The sequence below is a fragment of the Achroia grisella genome, unplaced genomic scaffold, assembly GCF_030625045.1.
Source record: "Achroia grisella isolate CSIRO2021 unplaced genomic scaffold, CSIRO_AGI_Agris_v1 utg546, whole genome shotgun sequence".
NCBI classification, from domain to species: Eukaryota; Metazoa; Arthropoda; class Insecta; order Lepidoptera; family Pyralidae; genus Achroia; species Achroia grisella.
In genome coordinates this window covers 3,714,672-3,738,097 of record NW_026712931.1, presented here as the reverse complement: position 1 = coordinate 3,738,097, position 23,426 = coordinate 3,714,672, and the positions used below count along the sequence as shown (strand labels likewise).

Sequence of the window (23,426 nt, the reverse complement as noted above, 5' to 3'; positions counted from 1 at the left end):
GTTCATAATTATTAATGCCTTCATTCAAAATATATTGATAAGCGATATACAGAACTCAAAACTGGTAAAGCCACTACACAAATTTGTATGCAAACAAAATAAGCGTTTAAACTATGTATAGCTATCAGCAGAATGGGAAATCCTTTCTACAGTCGACTGAAGCTAAAACAGTGTTTGTACCGTTGTATTCCTGAATTAACAATGAATAAACTTGTCAAATTTCTTTGAGTTTGGTTCTTTACTGCTGAGCTTGCACCTGACGAGTAGATACCACTCAGACGCTACAGTACCCACTAACAATCAGAAAGAGATTATACTATTTCTCTAAAATTCAAGTACTTTTGGTTGTACTCATAGCAGGCATAAGAATTAACACTGTGAGTATAACAGTTATATTGATTATTATTCTAGTATGTATATATATTTAGAAACTAGATACATTAAAAGCAATTGGAATGTATCATCACTGACTAAGTATGGGTAAAGAAAACATAGAGATATTGGTTATTTTCTGACCCGCAAACCAGCAACAAAGAGCGTTACAAAATAGCTACGTCGTTCGTACGTAGCGCTACGCAGTACATTAATCTAAATTCTGTATATGCAAGATTGACAGTACATGACAAATTGCAGCGTAAAAATTATACATAATAAAAATAAAACTATAAGTATATACATTATGATAAAAAGAAAAAATAATGTAAGGATAAATAAATCCAGCATTTTCTAAAAGTAATAGAGAAATACGTAATTTATCATTCAAATTATATTATAAATAATCTGGCACTGGATAAAACTAACACAGATATGATATATAACTTTCTTCTGCTATGAAAATATGCTAGAATTGTTTGATATAATTGTCTCGTAATTTATAAATATATATTCAGTTGTTAATTCTGAAAATTATTTTTAATATTTTGATGATAATATTCTTGATATTTAATTTAATAACCCAGTAGCATAATTTTTTGAAGTTCACAAAATTATTTTTTATTTGAAAGTATTATGTAATAGTAATTAAAAAGTAACGTAAATTTTTTCATTTGCCGTTTTATATGTTTTATTCGCAATAATATCGCATTCTAAGTACATCTCAAATTGTTGCAAATACCACCAATTTTCTCTATCCATCAATGTATAACCTACGATAACACCATTTCTTAATAATATATCCTACTAAGTCCGTCATACAACGCCTTACAACTAATGTATACACGTCATAAACATTCCTAAACAACATTATTATATATAGGTATTATAACGTGGATCTAAAAAATAGATAATTGTCGTCGTTTTCCGAAGACACATCGAAAAGCCCTCAAGTGGACATACTTAACTATAAATTGTTAAGTACATATAATAAAGAGTAACCAAAAAATTGTATAATTTTATACAAAATATCAACAAAGGTCATCATTTGTGAGCGCGCCGGGTTGTAAAGTCTCGGTGTCCCGAGACACGTCTCGTTTTCATTTATCTGGTGAAGGGCATTCTACAAATTCCTCGATGGGTGATTCCTCTATTAGTATGCAAGTATCTGTGGCGTGCGAGGAGGGTGATGCCGGTGAGGAAGTGAGATCCTGCAGCGGCGATGGCGGCGCGCTTCTGGCGCGGCCGTGATCACCACACAAATGCACCATTTCTACAGAATTTTTATTGTCTTCCCCTTCCTCATTTGGTCTGAAAAAAAATAGGTCAAAGAATTTTACACTTTATTCTCATTGTATTATTAAATGATTTTTTTATACATACATATAAGTATTCTTTAAAATAATGCTGAGCTTGATTGTTTAATAGTGTTTTATTTTTTACATAATAATACTTGATCATACAATAAAATCAAATAATATACCTCGATATCGATTCTTCTGTCGTGTTGTTTATATTGGTAATACTATCACCTGCTGTTGCTGTAAGCAAAAGAATAATGTTAAACATATAAATAGAGATATATAAGTTAAAATGGGAATAATATTTCTGTCATTTATGGTTTAATTGAAACTATTGTCTAAATCACAAAATATTCGAGCCATTAAAAAGCAAATATATATATTAAAACTTAATCTTTTAATTATTCAACATTCAAGAATACTAACGATGAATGGTGTCATCTCGAAGGCGCTGCTGTCGCGCCAAGGGGCGACGACGTGAGCTGTCTCGCACGCGAAGCGTTACACCACCGCGAGCTCCGCTGCCATGCAGGTCCAACGCCAACGATGATTGAGAACCGCACTCTGACTCTGCCGCGCTAGCGCTGTGGCAGAAACATTTGGTAAGACTATGTGTCCAGCTAAAATCATGCACTTATTTTGGACTCTCTGATCCAATTATTATTATTTCGTTAATCGTAATATATTTTACTTAAGTAAATCTGAAGAGTTGCTGATTCAAATATGTATTTTTTACTTGCTGTTGTTGACATTCTGATTACCAAGTATGTTAAAAATGTAATTTCTTATTTAAATAAATACAGCAATTTTATCCGTCTGTTCCGTTACCTCGTAAACATGAATTACATTTTACAACAACGTAATCGAATATTCAAATTTGTTAATAAATATACATCGCTATATAAACACTTTGTGAAAGTAATATATGCTTGTACTTACAAAAATAAACTACTATAGTCAATTAACTAAAATCAATAACAATAATTTGATTTGAAGCAGTAATAGCCGAATGGAGGTGTGGTAATGCGAGCTACGGTTACCTGACTGCGGATTGCGGTGGCTCGTCTACGGAGAGCGCGTAGCGGCGTAGCGGCCGTCGTAGAGTGCTAACCGGCAGCGCGGCTCGCGCGCTGCCCGTACGCAAGTCAGGCGCCGAGCCGAATCGTGCGCGGCCCTTCACTTTGTCATCAGCCGTTCTGTGCCATATACACTCACTGCCCTATTTTCTCAAGTAGCCTGCGATTGATGGATTACAACAGGCCACTTGACGTCTGTGCATTGGTTGGTTTACAGATATGGATGGTAAGGTAAAATAAAGATCTTTACAATTACGTATTTCTGTTACATACTGGAATACATGCATTCCTACATACATATATAAATTGTACTGGTTCGCATCCTTATCTGTTAATAGTAATGAAAATCGTTAGTGAATAACGGATGTGGGTTAATGATAAGACGAAACGCCATATATGAATGTACTTTATAAGCAAAATGGTCAGCATAACTACTGGGTCAAAAATCATCACTAAGTTAGTCTCAAATTAAATCGAATAGAAATATAAATAATTTATTTAAGTACATATATAATAAAATAAAAACGAAGCTAAATAATAATTTTACATCATTATAGTTTATTGTGTTTATTTACATTATTATATAGAAATTATGAAGAAGTATATTTCGATTCATTTCAATCGAGACAGATTTTGTTGGTTGTCGTACCTGATCGTATGAGGTGTTCGATATCTGTGTATGGGTGGTAGCGGTAAGGCATGTGGCAGCGGCAGTACGTGCGGCAGTCGGTACACACCGAGCTGGTCGAGGCGAGCTGGTGCCGCGCATGGTGGCCCACGCCGAGGCACCGGCCGGGGTAGCGCTTGCGGCCGCGCTGGTGTCACTTTAGCGGCACTGTCGCGCGCCTCGAATGTCATTACGCAAGCCGCCACTACTATGAAACCTGAAAAGCAGTTTAAATACAATGAGGATGGCAGAATAGTTTACGAAAACTAATCGTGACGGTCACTGCAGCAGATTAGCTACTGTTACATTAGAGGAATCACTCACACGTTCTCAATTCTCATAAGGTGAGTGGGTAATCAGATTTATTACTAAGTGTCCCCTGGTAATATAATTAATAAAATAATATTGTAATTATTAAATCAATTTGAAAATATTACCATCCAGTTCCTGAAATAATGTTTTCTAATTTTATCTGAACTTTTTTTTATCCTCTCATAAATTTTCTAATTATTTGTAAACCACACCTGGTCACATGTTGTGTTAGATTAAAAATCGTTGTAATAACAACTATTTATATGTCATAATAGTTCTGTTGTATGTAATATTATGTTATCTGTGATTGTACAAAATTCTACAAACGAAGTAGAAAGCATTGATTGCCATGCTATACAGCTAGAACTAGACAAACATATAGTTATTCCTAATTAATTTTGTAAACATACAAAGAATCTGCTTACCTCCAAATCCCATTACTATAGGTCCCGCATATGAAAGGTTGTTGAGATGGAAGCCTCGAGTTTCGTCTTTTACTGAGATAGTTGCGTTGCCTCGGATTTCTTCCGCTACTGATAAGGTATCTGCATAATATCCTGTGACATAGTACGTGTTTAAGGACATTATTTAAGATAAATATTGAAAATATTATACACTACGTAAAAAAGTTTATTCGTAGTCATTTCTTTACATCATAAAATTTTATATTTCTATAGGTGTAAAGGTATTAATACGTATAATATTAGGCTTAATTAACGAGTAATTTATCATTGGCATAATGTTTTCATATTTCGTATAATAAAAACCTATCTTTTAAATAGGTTACAAACACATCAAATACTAGTAAAATATATTACCAATAACCAAAATAAGTTTTTTGGGCATTGTAAGCTTAATACAGGTATTTTACAAAAAGCCTCAGAATATGAACTACATCACATATATGAATACATATATGTGATGTAGTTGCACATATACGATTTCAGACCGGATGCGTCAACACCGGAACACGCTCTCTCGACAGGAACCACAACCCATCCCCCGCCACCCTCGCAGCAAATCACATTCGTAATAAAGAGCAACATGTCGATGTGAAAATGCCATTTAATATACGTACATACTTATTTTTATCGAACGTGCCGAGTAGGTTCTACATAGTATATTACAGGCAGGCACCTATGCTAACAATCTTTGTAGTGCAAACACATTACGCGCCCTAATGAGATTCTGGATGAGGTTCCAGTTTGGATATCGGTCGAGAACATACAAATGTAAATATTAATATGTAGATAGTAGTTTGAGGACTTTAATGTTATTAAGGTTAATGTTATTACCACAAAAATATAGCATGATTTACAATAATAGTTATCTATAATTGAAAATCGTGCTATACTTTTGTGTTGTTATAAGATATAAATGCTTGATATATGATATATATCCCAGATAACATAAAAATGCTTGATTTCCGGTTTTCAACATATAATTTTTTATTATAAAAGTTTTGAGACATGCATCTAATTTAATGTTAAATAAAATTAATTATCAACTTGCAACACCTGTCTACCACCATAATTAAGTAGGTACACCAGTAATTAAGTAGGCACAGCTAAGTGACAGATAAATGTAATTTCAAAGTTCTCTTTTTGCTACATAAAATTAAATAAGAAATCTTACATTTGCTAAAGATATTTCTTACGTTTATTGACATTATTCAATTTTACTGTTCTTACTGACTGTCAGAGTCCGAGTTATTGATAAGTTAATAACCCCGTTTTATGTAATAACAAAAAAAACTAGCAGACCCGACAGATGTTTGTATATTGTCCTTGCCAAATTGTAGCTTTTCGTTTGATGATTGCATGTTTTATGTTTGAAGCATAGTCATGACAGTAAATACGAGATATTTCATATAATAAGGACACTACTGGTTATATAGTCTACGATTACAATGATAATAACAGACATACCTATGACTGCCATAGCAGCTCCTAACAACATCAACATCAGTCCAGCTGAGAGCGCTCGGCAGGCGTGCCACAGGCATTGTGATGACATCTTTCCACGGACCACCTATAAACATATTAAATTCATGCTTGTATAATATTTTTTGTTTGTAAATGAGTATTTATGATAAAAGGATTGTGGTAAATAATCACGCCGTTAAAAAATAAATAAAATTACGATGTTAAATAAACACACAAAACCTTTAGAAAATATTTGTTTTTGGAATAGTTTTATATTTGTTATATAGACATTTGAGAGTTATTATACTCATACGTTGTTTATATATTCTATATTGTTAACTGACCATTATGAGTATTTGTGTATTTATTTTGTCTCATTTTCTTTATAGTATGTCCTTTTTGGAAAAAAAAGTTCTGTCTATGTATCTATTTAACTTATGGACGATACCTACGATATATAAGACGTACCAGACTCTGTTGTCTCTGGAATACATGAGCTTTTAATGATTGTTTTATTTGAATAGACTCAAATCTCTTTAGAACACGAGCAATTAATATAATATCCAGTGTTCCTAGATCATTTTATGTTAATATTTCTCAATAATAAATCCATTCCCTGACGGATTTATTTTACTGAGAAATATTAACATAAAATTATCTAAGAATACTGGATATTATATTCATTGATTATCTTAGTAGTAATATCAGGATTGAATGTTCTATGCCCCTATCAAATATATTTGTACAATATACGAGTATGAGAGCACATGAACGAAACCTATAAGGAAGAAATTTTATTTTTGTTGGTACTATCATAAAATGAGAACGAACCTAATATATGCTTCCCATTTTATTTATATATAATTAAATAACGTCTTCTATTTATTTAAAAATACAGACTTCAAGAAAGCAGACATAAGTGGGAAGCACTTTTTGTGAAGTTATGTTGTCATTCACTCGGCTCGGCTCTTGTCAGTCGTCAGGGGTCCTATTATTCCCAATAAAATAATAGTTCTAATGTATTCCACTTCAAGTGTGACTGCGCAACAAGTCTTCAGCCAACTGTTGAGTCGCAATCTTCCATTGGTTACATTCGCAAGTTGCATAAACACTACATACTACTACTAAAATAGGTTTTCCGATAAAGACTGTACGCTTTAAAGTCTTTATCGGTCTATAAAAATATTAGTAATTACTCTGATATAGTACAGTTAGCTATTAGAACATTGTTATTGTTGCATTTTTTGTGAAGTACCTGAACATTCCAGGTGGCCCCGGAGGCGGGGTGGGCGCGCCGCAAGGGGCCCGTGACACTTCGCGCGCGTCTCATGCTGACTGCCGCGCTCTCCCGCCAAGCGCCCTCCAGCTCCTGCGTGCGCACACAGCCTCCTTGCTCCAGGCCACCTGCGTCCTAATTCTACTGACAAATCGTAATGTAATCGTATCATACAAAATAATTTAATAAAAAATCCGACTTAAACTTCACTTTCAATACAATTCAATAAGAATTATTTGATATAACTATATAGCATCGAAATATTTTTTTTTGTTTTTATATTTATTTTCGGCAATCTAAATAGGTACTTACAGTAATTGTTGTAAGCACCTATCTGATATTTACCTTAGAATTTACAAAGGCTACGTACAGTTCTATAACTTACCTATTCATTTAATAGGTACAGTATGCTGAACTCACAAACATTTTCGTCTGTGTACACTAAAAGTAAAATATTATGGAAATCGTAATGTAACTGTATACCTATATTCTTTTGTGAGGCAAGGTCTTTTATGATTTATTTATTCAGTATAAAAAATTAAAAAATCATTGGACCTTGATAGTTTAATATTCGGAGGTACTTATTTTTTAAAATAAATTTATATATAAATTTGATACCAATGAAATATTGTTTTAAGTATATAGGTACATTGTAATGTTTATGCATCTGTTTTAGGTGTCAATTAGAACAATGCAAATGTTTAAAAAAACGTCAGATTCTTTTTAAACATTTGCATTGTGCATAAGTAATACAAGATGCCCGAAGATGAAGATATGAATTTTTTTTATCATATATTTTGTCTATTTTCACATTGAATAATGTTAATATTCTACTATCTGTATGGTTAGTATTCATTCTTTGGTTTTAATTTTATGGTGTAGAAGATAGGATTTACGATAATATTTAACTAACCAAATTTGGTGGTTTGAATATTTTCTATTCAACCTTTACACATTCAGTCAATACAATTTCCTATCCAGGATTATTCTATGCATTCGTATTTAATTATTTTATTGTTGTCAGTGAACAAGTGCTAGTACAGTGATGGTGTGTTAGCCCCACAATTTGATGCAGACTCATCTTATCAGTCATATTGGAATTCCATCATCAACAGTTTTCTGCGAAATTCCTATACCTCACCTATAATTATAATGTTTAAATGGTTTGTACAAATATCTAATTTAGCTTATTTATTAAATTCCAAAATTAATATGATGGTGACTTTTTCGTTTAGTGCGTTACGACAGTGAGATAGATTCATTATTATCAAGTAGGTCTACTTAATACATAATTACATTTATTAATAACTATTTAATTTTAAAGACAACAATACTAAACTAATTATATCATTTACATAACTTAATTACACAACTACAACCTAAAATTAAAAAGCTTAAAAAATATAATACAATAACTAAAATATATTATTAAAAGGGATCCCTTTAGGCAAAGTTCCGAAGATACTGGCAGCGTTCCCTCTTTGAACAGCTAGACTAATTCTTTGTCCAAGAATCGACTAATAGAAGAGATAAATTAAATGTACTCGTAGGTACACAATAACTATTTTAGTTATTAACTACTACTTGACAATAATACGAATACGAAGCACATTAGTAATAATTTTCGTAGAAATGATTTTCACCGAGCTATAAGAATAATTAAAATTAATTTCATCTCTATTGCAAAGAGGTGGAACCGATAAGATTTTTTCCTAAATTTCATGTTTTGTTAAAAAAAAGATAGACTCCACTATTATATATAACGACTTATTACAGCAAATATTTTTTAAAGAATTTATAGACTTACATTATGAACGCATCATTACTTTGCCACTGATTAAATTGACGGCAAATTTTAAAATAAACATACCTATATTAAATTCTATACTTTGACATTTATATTTGTACCTAATTCCTTTTAATTACATTTCGTTATATATTTGTATCCCTACTAAGCTGAATACGAATGTACTGTATTTTATTATAATGTTAGATCAAAATTGTTTTGTTGGATCAAATTCATATTGCAAAAATAAATAATGTTAAATTGAATTAAATAATAATCAAAGTTATTTATTTCGCATTACATTGTAACCCATACCGAGCGGTAAGAAGAGTACAAGAGGTGAAGCGGCTTTGTTTATTTTGGGTGTACCTATTGAATAAAATATGTACATGATATAGATGTGGCTGATCGTTTTTTATTAAGCAGTTTGAACTCTTTTTATTAAATAAAAATAAATAAAAATATAAATATAATATAATAAGTAAAATAAATAAAATTTATCTAAATTCACATAGAATTAATATTCTATGTGAATTTAGATAAATTGTTAACAACAAACAAACAAAAATGTTTAAAAAATACAAATATATTTATTATATCAACCGAAAATGGTTAAAAATGTACTTTCGAAATAGTATAAAATTGTCCTACTAATATCTAAAGTTTTGAATTGAATTGAATTAATAAATAATATATTGACATAATTTTATTATTAAATCGTATCGAATAATATAAGGCAAGTACTAAGTCTAAAAAGATAAATAACTAAATAGTGTACAATAAGGCATTTTTGCCAACGGGTATGTTTTATCTAATCCTACTTGTAATAAAAAAATTTATTTCTTGTATAATTACAAGATTCTATGTGAATTTCAATTTCTAACTAACCTTCTGGTGATTGTAATATCGATAACAAAACAAATTAATAAGAGTGAAGGTAGTAAACTTGCCACACGTTGCATTTAAATAGTCTACCGCATGTCACGGGTTGCATTCGCATAACGATAAAGTTAGTATTATAGATGCCTCTGAATATCCTATTTGAGATTATGGTAGTGAGGATATATTCTCAATTATTTCTTTGGAATTAAGCGCAGGTTTGTAGTTTCCCTATTATTTAATTTAATGCAAAAATCTTAAAAATGCGTCAAAACAGGCGGAGATTATCTACTAATGTAGTTATTGCGAAAAGTTAATTTATGTCTAACGGTTATGCATCTGAAAGATGTCCAGCGATAGAGAAGGCAGCGCGGGCTCGCTGTGCGACGCGTGGAGGGTGACAGCGTAGGGCGGGGGCGCAAGGTGGGGGCGGACCTGTCACGTGCAGCTCGGAGCGCCGGCGCGGCCGGGCCGCCCGGGTCTCGGCACTCGGCTGGGCTCATAGCGCGCGGCATTCCCCTGCCGGCAACCTGCCGCAACGCTATGTGCTCTAACACGCTACAATCCGCGCTCATCGCGGCCCGCTGCTGTGCGGCCGGAGTACCCAGAGCCCGCTGTGATCACGAGGGCTGCGCCGTTGGCGTCGGATCGCGTTAATTGTTGACTTTTATGGTGGAACACGTCGAGCAGGGGGTGGGGAGACAGGTGGCGTCGCGCAGGTGCGGCCCGCGTCCGGCCCGGGGCCGCATTCGCAGCGCGCGGAGGCGCGGGTTCGCCGCTGCGTGCGGCTGCCCGCCTCGTCGCGCTAATGGAGCCGCCGTGGGAGCTCGAGCTCGAGCTACGGCGGCACATAGAAACCTGCGCTTGCACCTGCGACCACATGGGCTACGGCAACTACATGGACTATCAAATGGCGCCAGCGGCGCATGCTTGCCTATGCCGCGCGATCACCTCGCCGCACGCCCACGTATGTTTGAATGCCTTTGACGTGCGTTGAACTAGAACCTTAGCCAGCATGATTCACTACAGTATTTGTTGTGTAAGAACCACCTCCATACCGATTTGTTTTAGTGTTCTCATGTCTAACAATTGTTGTTTATTTTTTTGTGTGGTACAATGACATTTGCCATAAACGGTCTTTTTTATATGTAAAATAATCATTCTTTATAAAATACATATTATAAATAACCATATTAATTACGTACTTATTTGTTTTTAATACTTAATTTTATAGTTTTGATTTTCGTTTTACATCAGTATTTACATAACATAAGGCGTATATCATTCCGTACATAGTGCTTAATTAACAGTAGAATTATAATATCAAATAAAAAGCTACATCCATCTTTCGAGCCATAACTTTTTTGCATGGTAAATCACAAATACGAGTATACATACGTAAGGCATAACGCCGAACAAGTATTAGAATAATTTGTCTTAAATATATTACATATTACTTATTAATTATATAGATAATATAGACTTCGTGTAGACTGTAGGGTAGACTGCAATAAAAATAAATAACTACTCCATCCCAAATTCTACACAGGGACATTGCAAAATTAAATAACAATTGGTTAAGTCGTAAAAACGTATCAAAGTAATAATCACATTATACACACATTATATACAATATTTAAAATATTATTTAGGATTACAGATAATCAAGTTTCGTAAATTTGTAAATCAGATAGGTAATAGTAGTCAGCGAAGGTCTGGCCTCATGCGGCAGTGTTCCAAGAATACGTTGCTTGATACGTTACCACACTGAGTTGCAATATTAAGCTTAACGAGCCAGTTGGCTCATTAAGCTTAAATTGTTTCTTAGGATTGATCCTCTTGTCCTCAATGGCGCAAACCAGTTGTGGATGTTTTTAAGTAATATTTTAAAACTAAGTCCTTCACGTGCCGACATTCTACAGCAAGCGGCATAAATATGTAATCAATCCCCAAAAATTTATTCTGAATGTTGCCAAATAGGTCAATAGGCAGAATTTTTGTATGAAAAAATCTCAAAATGCGAGTGTTATACACCTTGCATCGTGCAGAAGAACATTATTATAATATTTTTTATTAATGTGTGTTGTAATTTATTTATAGATCAATCAATAATTTACATGTAGAACTAGTTCACTTTCAGTTTGGAATGTACATATAGAAAAAATAAATTTTTAAAGTTTTCCGTATTAGACATTAATTTCTTATTGAACAGGTTTAAAAAATTAAATAATAATATTATATTAGTAGCTGTATTGTGTGTTAGTAGTAGGTATATGACATTCATTATGAAATAAATAAATGTTTTAAAGTTATTGATTTTTTTGGCGACAGTAGAGGTAGATGTCATTCCGCTGGTTATGCATGCGACCTCCACTCAATAAAAACTTAATTCCTGATTAGGTATGTGCAGGTACATGTGTGACGGCATAGAGTTTTTCGATTGTTATTTAAAAAATAAATTATAGTCTTAATCACATTTATTTCGACGAATTTAGCGAGGTAGAGTTTCAAGAAGTCGTCTATTTCAACGTGCTTCGCCTATTTCAACTATCAAGTATTTCGCTTTGTTAAGTGGGTCTCGGAGGAAGAATACGATAAGGCAGTGAAAATGCAATGTTCGGTGGCATGACATCTTAGTCCTCCGGAATGGCAACGAATAGCAATGCATTACTTAAAAGAAAACAAGAAAAATTTACAATCAAAATGACATAAATTTTAGAAAAGATGAAATGTATATTCTATAATTTATTTGAAATTATAAATGTATTTAAAGTATCGTCTAGTACTTACGTCTTTAAGTCTTCATTGCTACAATAAAATAAAAAAGTAATAGCGCCACATCTTACTACGGAACATTATTAGATCGAGACGTAATAAAATTGTACACCATGTGCACTTACTTCTGGTCTACGATCCCCTTTACATCTCAATTCAGGCGGCACTCAATTTTATAGTGCTAAAAGGATTTACCGCCGTATCTGTTTCAAACTGGCCCACCAGATACTTACATACGGTTACAGAAGCTATTTACTCAACACTGTGTGGAAGTGTTGTTTTTCTCAAATCACAAAAAGACACATCTTTAGTTATTTAAAAAATTACATTAATGTGTCCCCGTATTGTTGTATATATATGTATATACGGCTACGAATTATACAATTAGGTTGGTCTTACATTTTAAGGTACTGTATTCCTTCCGATGGTTGCCATTCATATTCCACACGATACAAACATTTGTGTACATGTATATATAACTATATATATGTATAGTATTATGTATATATATATATATATATTGTATACGAATGTATATTTTAACATAATTTTACTTATTCCTATTTGCATGTCACCCAACATCTCCTTCCGTTGTTTCCGTTACCCAAAAGTTGTATACACATGTTTAATTTACTCATTAATTGTATCTATCTTATATGTCATTATATAATGATATATGTGTATCGCTATCATTATACATATAATTAAAAAAAATATATATATAGTCGATGAAAGTATATATATGTATAATATGCTATATCAACTTATTTAACGCAACCATATACGAATAATCAATATTATTATTATTATTATCATAACCATCATTATCTCCTTTCCATATTAATAATAATAAACAATAAACTTATACAATCCACACAGCGCCATCTAGCCTCAAGCTAAGCACAGACGATGAATGAATGCAAATATTTGCGCCGTGCGAGGAATCGAACCTGCGACCATCGGACGTAAAGCGGTGTACTAAACCGCTAGACCACCGTGTTCATAATAGTTATATTATTATATTCAAAACAACACTATCGAAACAACACTTTTGCTGTATAGACTGCTACACATATAAGATCATATATGGCTCTCTATAAATACTCTCCTCCTTTTCGTAGTGGTTTGTTATGACATGCAAAATATATAAGTAACGAAAATTTCACCAACATTTTTTATGCAAGGTAAATCGTAAATGATAACAAAAACGTTGAGGTAAAAATTAAAATGAGAGCTTAATGTGGTATCTTATGATAAATATCCACTAAATGGAAAAATTATACCATGTTATTTAGTTATATTGCAGTAACAGCCTACATTTCCAACTACTAATGTTACTGAAATGGTAGATACTTTTGGTATGGCTATACCTACATACTATAATAAGAACTTCGGAATAATATGATACTTGGCAAAATATTTACACACTGGTATTTGTGTTCAAATATGCTGTGGTAGTTAATATTATTAATTTTATACGTGAAATAAAACCCTCTAATTACATCTAATTCATAACTTGCAAATATTGTTATAATAGACAATAATATAGAAAGTAGATTTACCAACTATATTAGCTATATTGACAGTCTTAAGCAGGTAGTCACGCAGGCACTGCCACGAGAGGAAGGAAAACATCAGATATCTCATCCTTAATCATGGCGGGTAAATGCTTTCCTCGCCTCTTTTAACAAATATTTTCCTGGAACCGTTTATGAGTTCCTTTTGGCGTAGGTGGTTAGGTCGATATTAGGGGAGACTTGGAGTCCGAAATATATTCTCGGTTTACGCACCATCGTTTGTGTATAACATCAAAGTGGTAGCTTATTTAGAAGTTTTATCTTTTTTGTTGTCAGTCCGGTATTTTTGCTGTTCGATTCAGAGGCTCCGATGAGATATCGATCTGTGCTATCTTTGTGGAACATTAGAGCGACGGTGTGTTCATCTCATGAACGCGCCGGTTGGACCATCTAATTTTAAGGGATGACCTAGTTGAAAAATTCGGTCATCCAAAAAAGAATGTGCTTAAAAAACACGACAACGCCTATTTGGTTGAATACCTAATGTTGCTGAAATTTTACGCATAGCCACCTACATCTTATACCTACTTACCAACTGAAGTGTATTAATATATTCACCTACTCATATCCGTACATTTTAGGCTACATGTCCCCTCTCCCCCTCTCATACAAAACGGTTACTATGAAAATGTTCTATAATAACTAATTAAACTTGATGAAATATTGTCCATAGGGTACGGCAACCAATATCAACATTACTCGCTAAACAGATGTTTTTTAAACAAGTTCATTTTAAAAATAGTTTATTCTTAATGAAAAATTAGATTTTCACAAAAAGGGGCATATCTTTAGTTCATACATATGAACAATCAAAAACAGTACAATTACATAAAAATTGAAGACATTATGAATTTTAAGAATAATGACAAAATACCAATATACATATTTACTGTATAATAAGAGTCAGCGGAGTACTGCGAAATGTAAACATTTACAGCAATATTTGATTCAAAGTAATGCTCTAAACACGTTTGAGTGAGGGGAGACGCTAGGTTACTGAATAGAGATAGAACGAATACGAAGGAGTCAAGTCACATTATGTCAATATTACATAAACAATCATAATTGTTTGTGAAACAAAATATTATACTATTTTTCCTATTGTTATTCGGAGTCGCAGGTTCGGATTTGACCATTTTGAAACTCATTCTTTTTTCTTTTCCAGAATGCAACATAAATTTGGTACAATATTTTGTTTACATCTTCTTGGAATGTGAATAAAGTACCTATTTTTGTTTTTACAAATTTTAAGAGTTGAACTCTATTTAATACATTTAGTCTCTCAATTAGGCAGTTGCGTGTGCTTTCTATATTTTTTCAAACAAACAAGGTGGCAAACAAGATACGGCCTATCTGACGGTAAACATTTACGGTAAACGTGTACCTATGGACGTTTTAAACACCAGAGGTGTTATGTGCCCATTGTCGAACCTTAAGAAATTTTAATATTTCCTTTTTGAATAACTCCATGCTGTAGTTCATAGTAAAACCTACATACTATATTGTAAATAACATATTAGAAAGTTCAAACCAGCGTGATTCTTAGTATTATTCTAAATTCGTAGAACATTCCCGCTCTAGAAAAGCGTTACTGATGCATGACAAGTTGCAGGATAATAATGAGCGCACAAATTTCACGCAACATTATGTCGGTTGTGGACGCTGGCAGACGCTGGGCCGTACGAGCTGTCGGAGTCTGGCTAGTATGCAACGAATCGATGCAGCTACGCCCGCTGCCTCCTACGCCTGATTCTACTTTCTTCGTCTCCGCAGTTTCGTGGTCGCATAACAGATCCACTACTTCTCTTAACTTTGTACCCTTGTCTCTTTATATATAATATACAATTTTATTTGTTGTTTTTGAAGTTTGGGTATAATGTAGGCAAATGTGAAAACTTAACACATTATGCATGTTTACTCATTTCATTAATAAGGAATGTTAATTTTACGCTAGCGAAGTTATTGTGACAAAAGTTATAACGAAACCGACAATATAATATAAGTACCTACATAAATTCTTAGTTACTTTAGTTCTTTTTCTTTATTGAATTAAAAACATAATCTTAAACTGCACTACAATTTTCGTATAGTTTCTCGGGCTTTGCCACTAATTATGCGTTCCAAGCATTTTAATATAGTAGTATAAGAACTCGTTATAAAGTTGTATTTCTCTCTGTACCCATTTACCGCATCGAATATATCTCAACATTAGACTCTGTTAATTGATTCATTTTTAGTCATACATAAATGCGCCCGACTGATTTTTAGTACACACTTTTTTGAATTCAATGTGTGGTTTATGACTTAAATACTAATGGCAACTCATTTTGTAGTATATTGTAGCTTTTTATTCTGTTTTGAATTCAATTGTATGTTGTACATTAATACAATTTACTCAGTATTTGAAAAAAATCTGTTGTAAACATTTACCCAATATTGTACGATTAAAATTTAAGATTAAATGGATTGTTAGTAATAGTAACCAGTTGCCGTAGAGCCTATTATATGTTAGGTATTTCTATTATGTTTAAAGATGAATTAGGTAAGTATTTAAAGTAATTTTATTAATTGTTTATAAAAACTCGTTAAACTCATTCCATCGTCGTCATCATATTAAAGAATGCTAATTTTCCTCTAATGTTCATGACTCGCTATTAGCATGGTGGACTGACCATAGCGTTTACATCCCTCACATATTGCTCGTTCATTCTAGTTAACTGAGCGAATAACATTATATCCGTGGCTCACTTACTAGATAAAGCCTACACTTTCCAAATAGAACGAGCGTAGCATATATACCTCAACAGAAACCCTTTAGACTGCACTTTATGAACAATTTCTCCATTCCTTTGCCTTACATATAACCCCCTTTGATATAGATCTACATAGTTGTAGTTGCAGTTACGCCTAAGACGAATGTTGGGTTTACAAATTGGTCATAAAAAATACAATAAAACTTTTCCTTTCTTGCGGTAACTGTTGCCGTTATACTTACTTACTTCTACGAATCGAGTGGGTTACAAAAACTTTTACGTATCAGTAGATATGTAATTTACCAATACATATTACACTCAAGTATGTAATATTATAAAGTGTACGAATTTTGGAAGATTTATGGGGTTATCTCCGAAACCATTTAATTGAATTTTTTTTCAGCGTTTGAAAATACTCTAAATTAATATTTTTATATACTTACTCATAAATCATTCAATATGGCCAAAGTAAAAATGGGCCGCCATTGCATCATGTAATTGTAGACGCTGAAGGCAATTTTCCTGTTCCATTATCCTAAATATAATATAATTATGTAGCGAAAACATAAACAAGAACAAATAAGATAATACCCGTTGCCACTTAAGAGGTAGTTAAGATCATCAGTGTAGTTAGCACAGAAACACATGGGACCTGTTAATAATTATGCAGCATACATACGACCGCGAATGAGCTGTGACTCAGAGCCTGCAGATGTTAGTGACAATAATTTGCCGCGTGTTCAGTTATGCAAGGGTCACATACGGCACAGAGTATGGGGTGGAAGGGGGGTAGGGGCGCCGGGGTGAACCTGAATAGCCTGTGACCCATTTACAAACAGAGCTGGCGCGAAAGCCCACGGTTGCTCTCTCACTTTGATTTAAATACGCTATAGTTATATAAAGTATTATGAACCTACATAATTATTAATGATTGTTTCTGAAAACTAAATATTTTCACTCGACTTCTAAACAAATATGTAGCCTGTGACCCATTTACAAACAGAGCTGGCGCGAAAGCCCACGGTTGCTCTCTCACTTTGATTTAAATACGCTATAGTTATATAAAGTATTATGAACCTACATAATTATTAATGATTGTTTCTGAAAACTAAATATTTTCACTCGACTTCTAAACAAATATGTGTATGTTTCTGTATATTATTATTGTGTCTTCCATTTTCTGACTGTCTGTCTATAAAGTTATGTGTGAGTTTCGACTTCAATAATTATGAATTAAGTACTAAATTGAAATTAAAGTCACACATATCTACTTAGACACTCACTTAGATTAGATTCCTTTTGAAAATCTACACAAGGTACACAAGGTAAATACAGGCAATCAATTCGGACATAAAATATAGCTCAATTTACATCAAGTACCTACCTATTGACATAATAACAAAAATTTACTTGTCACTAAATTAAACCGTACCCTGTAAATTATACAATACATGTTAGAATAGTTTCTGATATTGATGAAAGAGAAACAAAGAGTAAAATATTAATTCAGTGCTAATAAATACAATAGAAAGAAATATAAATTCACAAAATCAATGTTACATACAAAGTACCGCAATAGCTCCACTCAGTCTTATAGCATGTTTTATGCAAAAATGCTGCAGGTTTTCAGTGGTACATATGATATGAATAAATATACGTAAAAACAAATAATAAAAAAATAGGAGACATGAGATTGAGGTATTATAGAAACCACCTGAAGTAGACATTATACACGCTTCAATAGTTTTGTCGTCTTAAGGCAGCAAGGAATTCAAATCCAAATAATATCTTTATTCAAGTAGGTCTATTACAAACTCTTATGATATGTCAAATCTAACGTCAGTTCGGAATGATTTCGAGATGAGAAGAACTGACAAGAAACTCAGCTCGTATTTTTTTTTTAATGTTGTACATATTTACAATAAACAATTTCATTTAAATTCAAATTTAGGAGAATAGAGTGACCACCAGTATATGCTATTGAAAAAAAAATCAAAAAATCTGATCGTTCACGAGTATGACGGATGAGCCAGCCATCATTGCACTAAACCATATTATAGGGAGCACATCGACCCGACCCACCACGCCGCCACAAGTTTGAACTTTATAGCGAGCATGACTGTTTCAAGTTACTCCACTACGTCATTTATATTATTTACAGCATAAACTGTACTAATCACAGTTTTCGCCCATGTAAATTAAATATTGTATTTAATTTACATTATTTAAATTACAATATGTCATTACTAAATTTAGAATAAGTTTCTTTAGTGTTTATTACATTATCTATGTTAATGGGAAAGTTATTTACCTCATAACAAATGTTAAAATTGTAATTAAGTCCACGCATTGTAGTCATTCAAGAATGTAAAGCTTAGACCATTACTCTCATCCACTCTATCCAAGTTTAATTATACTGCTTGGTTTCCCAAAAGATTGTTATAATTCAAAAATATGGTACTATAGATATCTATACTAAATGCAAGAGGCATCAATACTAAACTAAATGCATTACGCGCCACTAATATTTGTTCTATATTAATATAACGACTACTAGACCAAGATTCTACCAAACGATACTTACTACATGTAAAAAGTCACGTTTTACGAAATACTGAAATTGAAATTTGGTATTAATAGGGGTAGGTGCTAATAATACGCATTCGTTTTTTGATTACGAATACGATATACGAATAACTTAATTGATATGTAGGTATTACAAAAAATATGACGACCCACCTATAAATATGAACAGCATTAGGTACCTACAAAATCATGTCATCTTATGATGTCCGTGGTACCACATACGTACATACGTGGTCCATACTTACATACATACATGCTCCAGCAGTTACAAGCTGGTTTTAAAATTCACAATATACATAATAATAAAAATTAAAGCTTTGGAAACTGACTACTGAAAAATGACGAAAATATAGAATCTATCGATTTAGCCTTATTTACGATTGACGCGGGTTCGATTCCTCGCATGGTACAAACAAACGGTTTGTATATTTTCTATGTATATTATGTACGTATGTTCACCGAAAACATGCTGATACGATACAATTTTAGAACAAACATTTAAAAATTAGGCCGAGTCTGTATATTTATGTAGTTGGTGTAATGTTCTAAATTTACTATTACTAATAATAGCCATATTCGTATAGTTTTTATTAAAAACGAATACGTATATATATTAAATATATATTTTTTAATGTTACAGGCTGCAGTGCCCGAAGGCATGACTTTCCCTGGTCCACTACCAGATGTAGCGGAGCGGTGTGGTCGATGGGCACCGGATTCATTATCAGCTTCGGCCTCCGGCAGTTCAGATGAAAAACCCACACCACGTCGACCACGCTGGCGTATTGCTCTCGCGGCGCTGGTAGTGCTGGCCGCTCTAGGCGCCGCGCTAGCGTTACCGCTCGCTCTGGGCGGCGGTGGTCGAGCCACACCTGAACAACGTCTCACTACAATACGCCGTATGCTTCGTGATTCACCACTAGTAGATGGTCATAATGACTTAGCCTGGAACGTTCGAAAGTTTCTTCATAACAAAATTGGTGACTTTAATTTAAGTGCCGGTCTGGAAGGACTAGAGCCGTGGGCGCGCTCGCGCTGGTCGCATACCGATATCCCACGACTAAGACTGGGTCAGGTCGGTGCACAATTCTGGTCGGCATACGTACCCTGCGGAGCGCGGGATAGGGACGCCGTACAGTTAGCACTGGAACAAATGGATGTTATTAAACGTATAGTAGAAATGAACGCTGCACATCTCGCACTTGTAACAGATGCGACGGAACTGCTTGAAGCACATCGTGATGGCCGTATTGCCTCATTAATTGGCGTTGAAGGTGGACATGCGCTCGGTGACTCGTTGGCTGTGCTACGTGCTTTCTACCAACTTGGGGCGCGCTATCTCACCGTAACCCATACGTGTGACACACGGTGGGCTCGAGCAGCTGGTACTGCTGGTGGTTTAACTGAATTTGGAAAAGCAGTGGTTCGTGAAATGAATCGACTTGGTATGATTGTCGATTTGTCACATGCAGGTGAAGAAACGGCGCGGGACGCTTTAGAGACATCGCAGGCGCCAGTTGTTTTTTCTCATTCAGGCGTTGCAGCAATTTGTAATTCAACACGAAACGTACCAGACGAGTTACTTCGGATGATTGCAGCAAATGGAGGCGTTGTGATGATCAATTTTTATGCTAAATTAGTAACTTGCGGCGAACGGGCCACAGTAGAAGACGTGGTATCCCATATAAATCATGTACGGCGCGTGGCCGGCGTGGAGCATGTGGGTCTCGGGGCCGGATACGATGGTATCGACGCGCCGCCCGAAGGATTAGAGGACGTGTCACGATATCCACATCTTTTAGCAGAGCTACTACGAGATCCGAACTGGAGCGAAGATGACGTACGCAAATTGGCTGGTATGAATGTAGTGCGCGTGTTGCAAAATGTAGAGCGCGTGCGTGATCAGTGGCGGCGCGCGGCAGTGCTGCCCGGTGAAGAAACGGCGGGAGCTCGCCGCGGTGACTGCGTATACGGGACTGCGTGACGCAGGCTGCGCGCCGCTCTCCCGCGGCCCTCCTCGTACTGCTCAATATTGACACTTGTTGAACGTAGTTATACTTGTATATTAGTGTCCAAATGTGATTTAGCGATTAAAGTAATATCTACCTGACCTCAATGCACAAATTGTTTGGCTAAGGAACCGTACGCGCTGGGCGATTCGTCTCGGCGTCGATCGCGGTCTGCCCGCTGAACTCTTTTCCATCCATGCACACGACTTCGTTGATGAAAGCCCATGCGATCCGTGATTTATATGATGTGAACCATTGATGATATAAAAGAAATAGTGAAATAAATATTCTTTATTTATAATAATTATCTGTTTTATTAAATAACTAATACATTTAAATATATAACGTTTATACAATGTTCATATAGACACAGAAGTTTATAGCCCTCTGTAGTATAAGTTTAATAAAACAATTTACAAGTAAATGTATAGTTTTTTAATATAAAAGAAATAATATAACACAATTTTTTTTTATTTTCATAACAATAACAACTTTTGTCTGCGACTTAATTCACAAAAATATTACCTAGTTTATATTCATCTCCATCCCAAATAATTCGCATAGGTAGGTGTAGGCACGTGTACCTAATTTTAGAATAATTAATCGAAGACATCTATTGCTATTGGTGATTGTTTATTAAAATTACCAGAGGAAAACTCTGTACTTAGTGGTCTGCGTGGGCAGGGCCAGATTAACAATTAGGCAAGAGTAGTCAACTGTATAGGAAGCCCATGTCCATGTGTGTATATAAAATATCATAAAAGTCGGTCAAGCTGTTTGGGAGGAGTATGGCAACTAACATTGTGACGCGAGAATTTTAGATATATATATATATATATATATATATGTATATATATATATTTTTACTTAGTAGCTAAGTCATTTTATTAAAGCAATTCATTATTTTATTCAATCTGTAAAATATGTAGAGTAATAGCGCTAAATGTCAACATGCACCTAATTCTAAGTTAAGTCAGCCACTTTTGATTAAATAAATATCTATATAAAAATTAAAAACCCATATCGTGTGCGTGTAGGTACAGATCTCAGGCATAACTATAAACTAAATTTGATAAAGGAAATAAAAAATGAGGTCAATCGTCGAATCCAACTCGGATGGGCAGCTTTCGGGAAGCTCCGATAACCTTTTCGTCCAAATTTCCGCAGTGTCTCAAGACGAAGGTTTACGACCAATGTGTGTTGCCAGTAATGACTTACGGCACAGACGTGGTCGTTATCTATGGGCCTCATGAACAAGCTCAGCGTCACTCAGAGGGCAATGGAGAGGGCTATGCTCGGAGTTACTTTGCGTGATCGAATCAGAAATGAGGAGATCCGCAGAAGAACCAGAATGACCGACATAAGCCGAGGAATTGCGACTCTGAAGTGGGCAGGGCACATAGCTCGTAGGACAGATGGCCGTTGGGGCAGTAAAGTTCTCGAGTGGCGACCACGAATCGGAAGACGCAGCGTGGGAAGGCCTCCAGCACGGTGGACCGACGATCTGGTCAAGATCGCTGGAAGGCATTGGATACGAGCAGCGCAGGACCGATCGTCGTGAAGATCTTTGGGGGAGGCCTATGTCCAGCAGTGGACGTCGTGCAATGATGATGATGATGATGAAATAAAAAATGGGCTGAACATCAAAAGACATTATTTTTTAAGGTCCTCGTCCGCGTGGATATATAGTAGATAAAGTTTCAAGCATTAAGCTTTAAAATGGATATACCTACTTCCATACAATCTTTCATCTCCCTTTAAGTGCATTTTTGGATGTAAAAAATGATTATTTTATGTTTATTTTTAATTATCTACATGGTAAATTAAGTTTAATTATATGTACATTTTATTTGCTCTTTTTTTTCGTTTGTTGATTATATTATATTTTTTACATTGCACTGAATAAAATATTTTTCATTCTTTCTGTCCCTTTATTTTTTGGCATTAAAAAGTAACCTATGTCCTTTCTCAGGATCTGTTTACCAAATTTTATTTGAATCGGTTCTTTCGCATTTAGAATATGTAAGGAAATAAGAATGATTTCAATAAAAATAGTTGTAATAATGTGTAGTTGGTTGGCTGTACAATCACCAACACAAGGCGTCGCGTCACAGGGTTTCGATACTATGAAT

General features: G+C 34.4%; 2 protein-coding genes across 3 annotated transcripts; one reads left to right on the top strand and one right to left on the bottom strand.

Annotated features, from left to right (window-relative positions):
- Positions 1–1,270: 1,270 nt before the first annotated feature.
- On the bottom strand, positions 1,271–7,010 carry LOC131848322 (uncharacterized). Its single transcript, XM_059198139.1, has 8 exons — positions 6,909–7,010; positions 5,657–5,759; positions 4,154–4,285; positions 3,399–3,633; positions 2,714–2,869; positions 2,100–2,257; positions 1,856–1,913; positions 1,271–1,683 (listed from the first exon to the last, which is right to left on the bottom strand). The coding sequence occupies exons 1-8, from the start codon at positions 6,981–6,983 to the stop codon at positions 1,473–1,475; spliced, it is 1,128 nt and encodes a 375-aa protein (XP_059054122.1). The 5' UTR covers positions 6,984–7,010; the 3' UTR covers positions 1,271–1,472.
- A 3,116-nt stretch (positions 7,011–10,126) lies between these two features.
- On the top strand, positions 10,127–21,562 carry LOC131848319 (dipeptidase 1-like). 2 transcript variants are annotated; one of them, XM_059198133.1, is made up of 2 exons: positions 10,127–10,561; positions 19,926–21,562. In XM_059198133.1, exons 1-2 carry the CDS (start codon positions 10,403–10,405, stop codon positions 21,267–21,269), a joined length of 1,503 nt encoding a protein of 500 aa, XP_059054116.1. In that variant the 5' UTR covers positions 10,127–10,402; the 3' UTR covers positions 21,270–21,562. The 2 variants fall into 2 exon arrangements, with proteins under 2 accessions (XP_059054116.1, XP_059054118.1); XM_059198135.1 differs by having other exon boundaries at positions 10,510–10,633.
- The last annotated feature ends 1,864 nt before the right edge of the window (positions 21,563–23,426 follow it).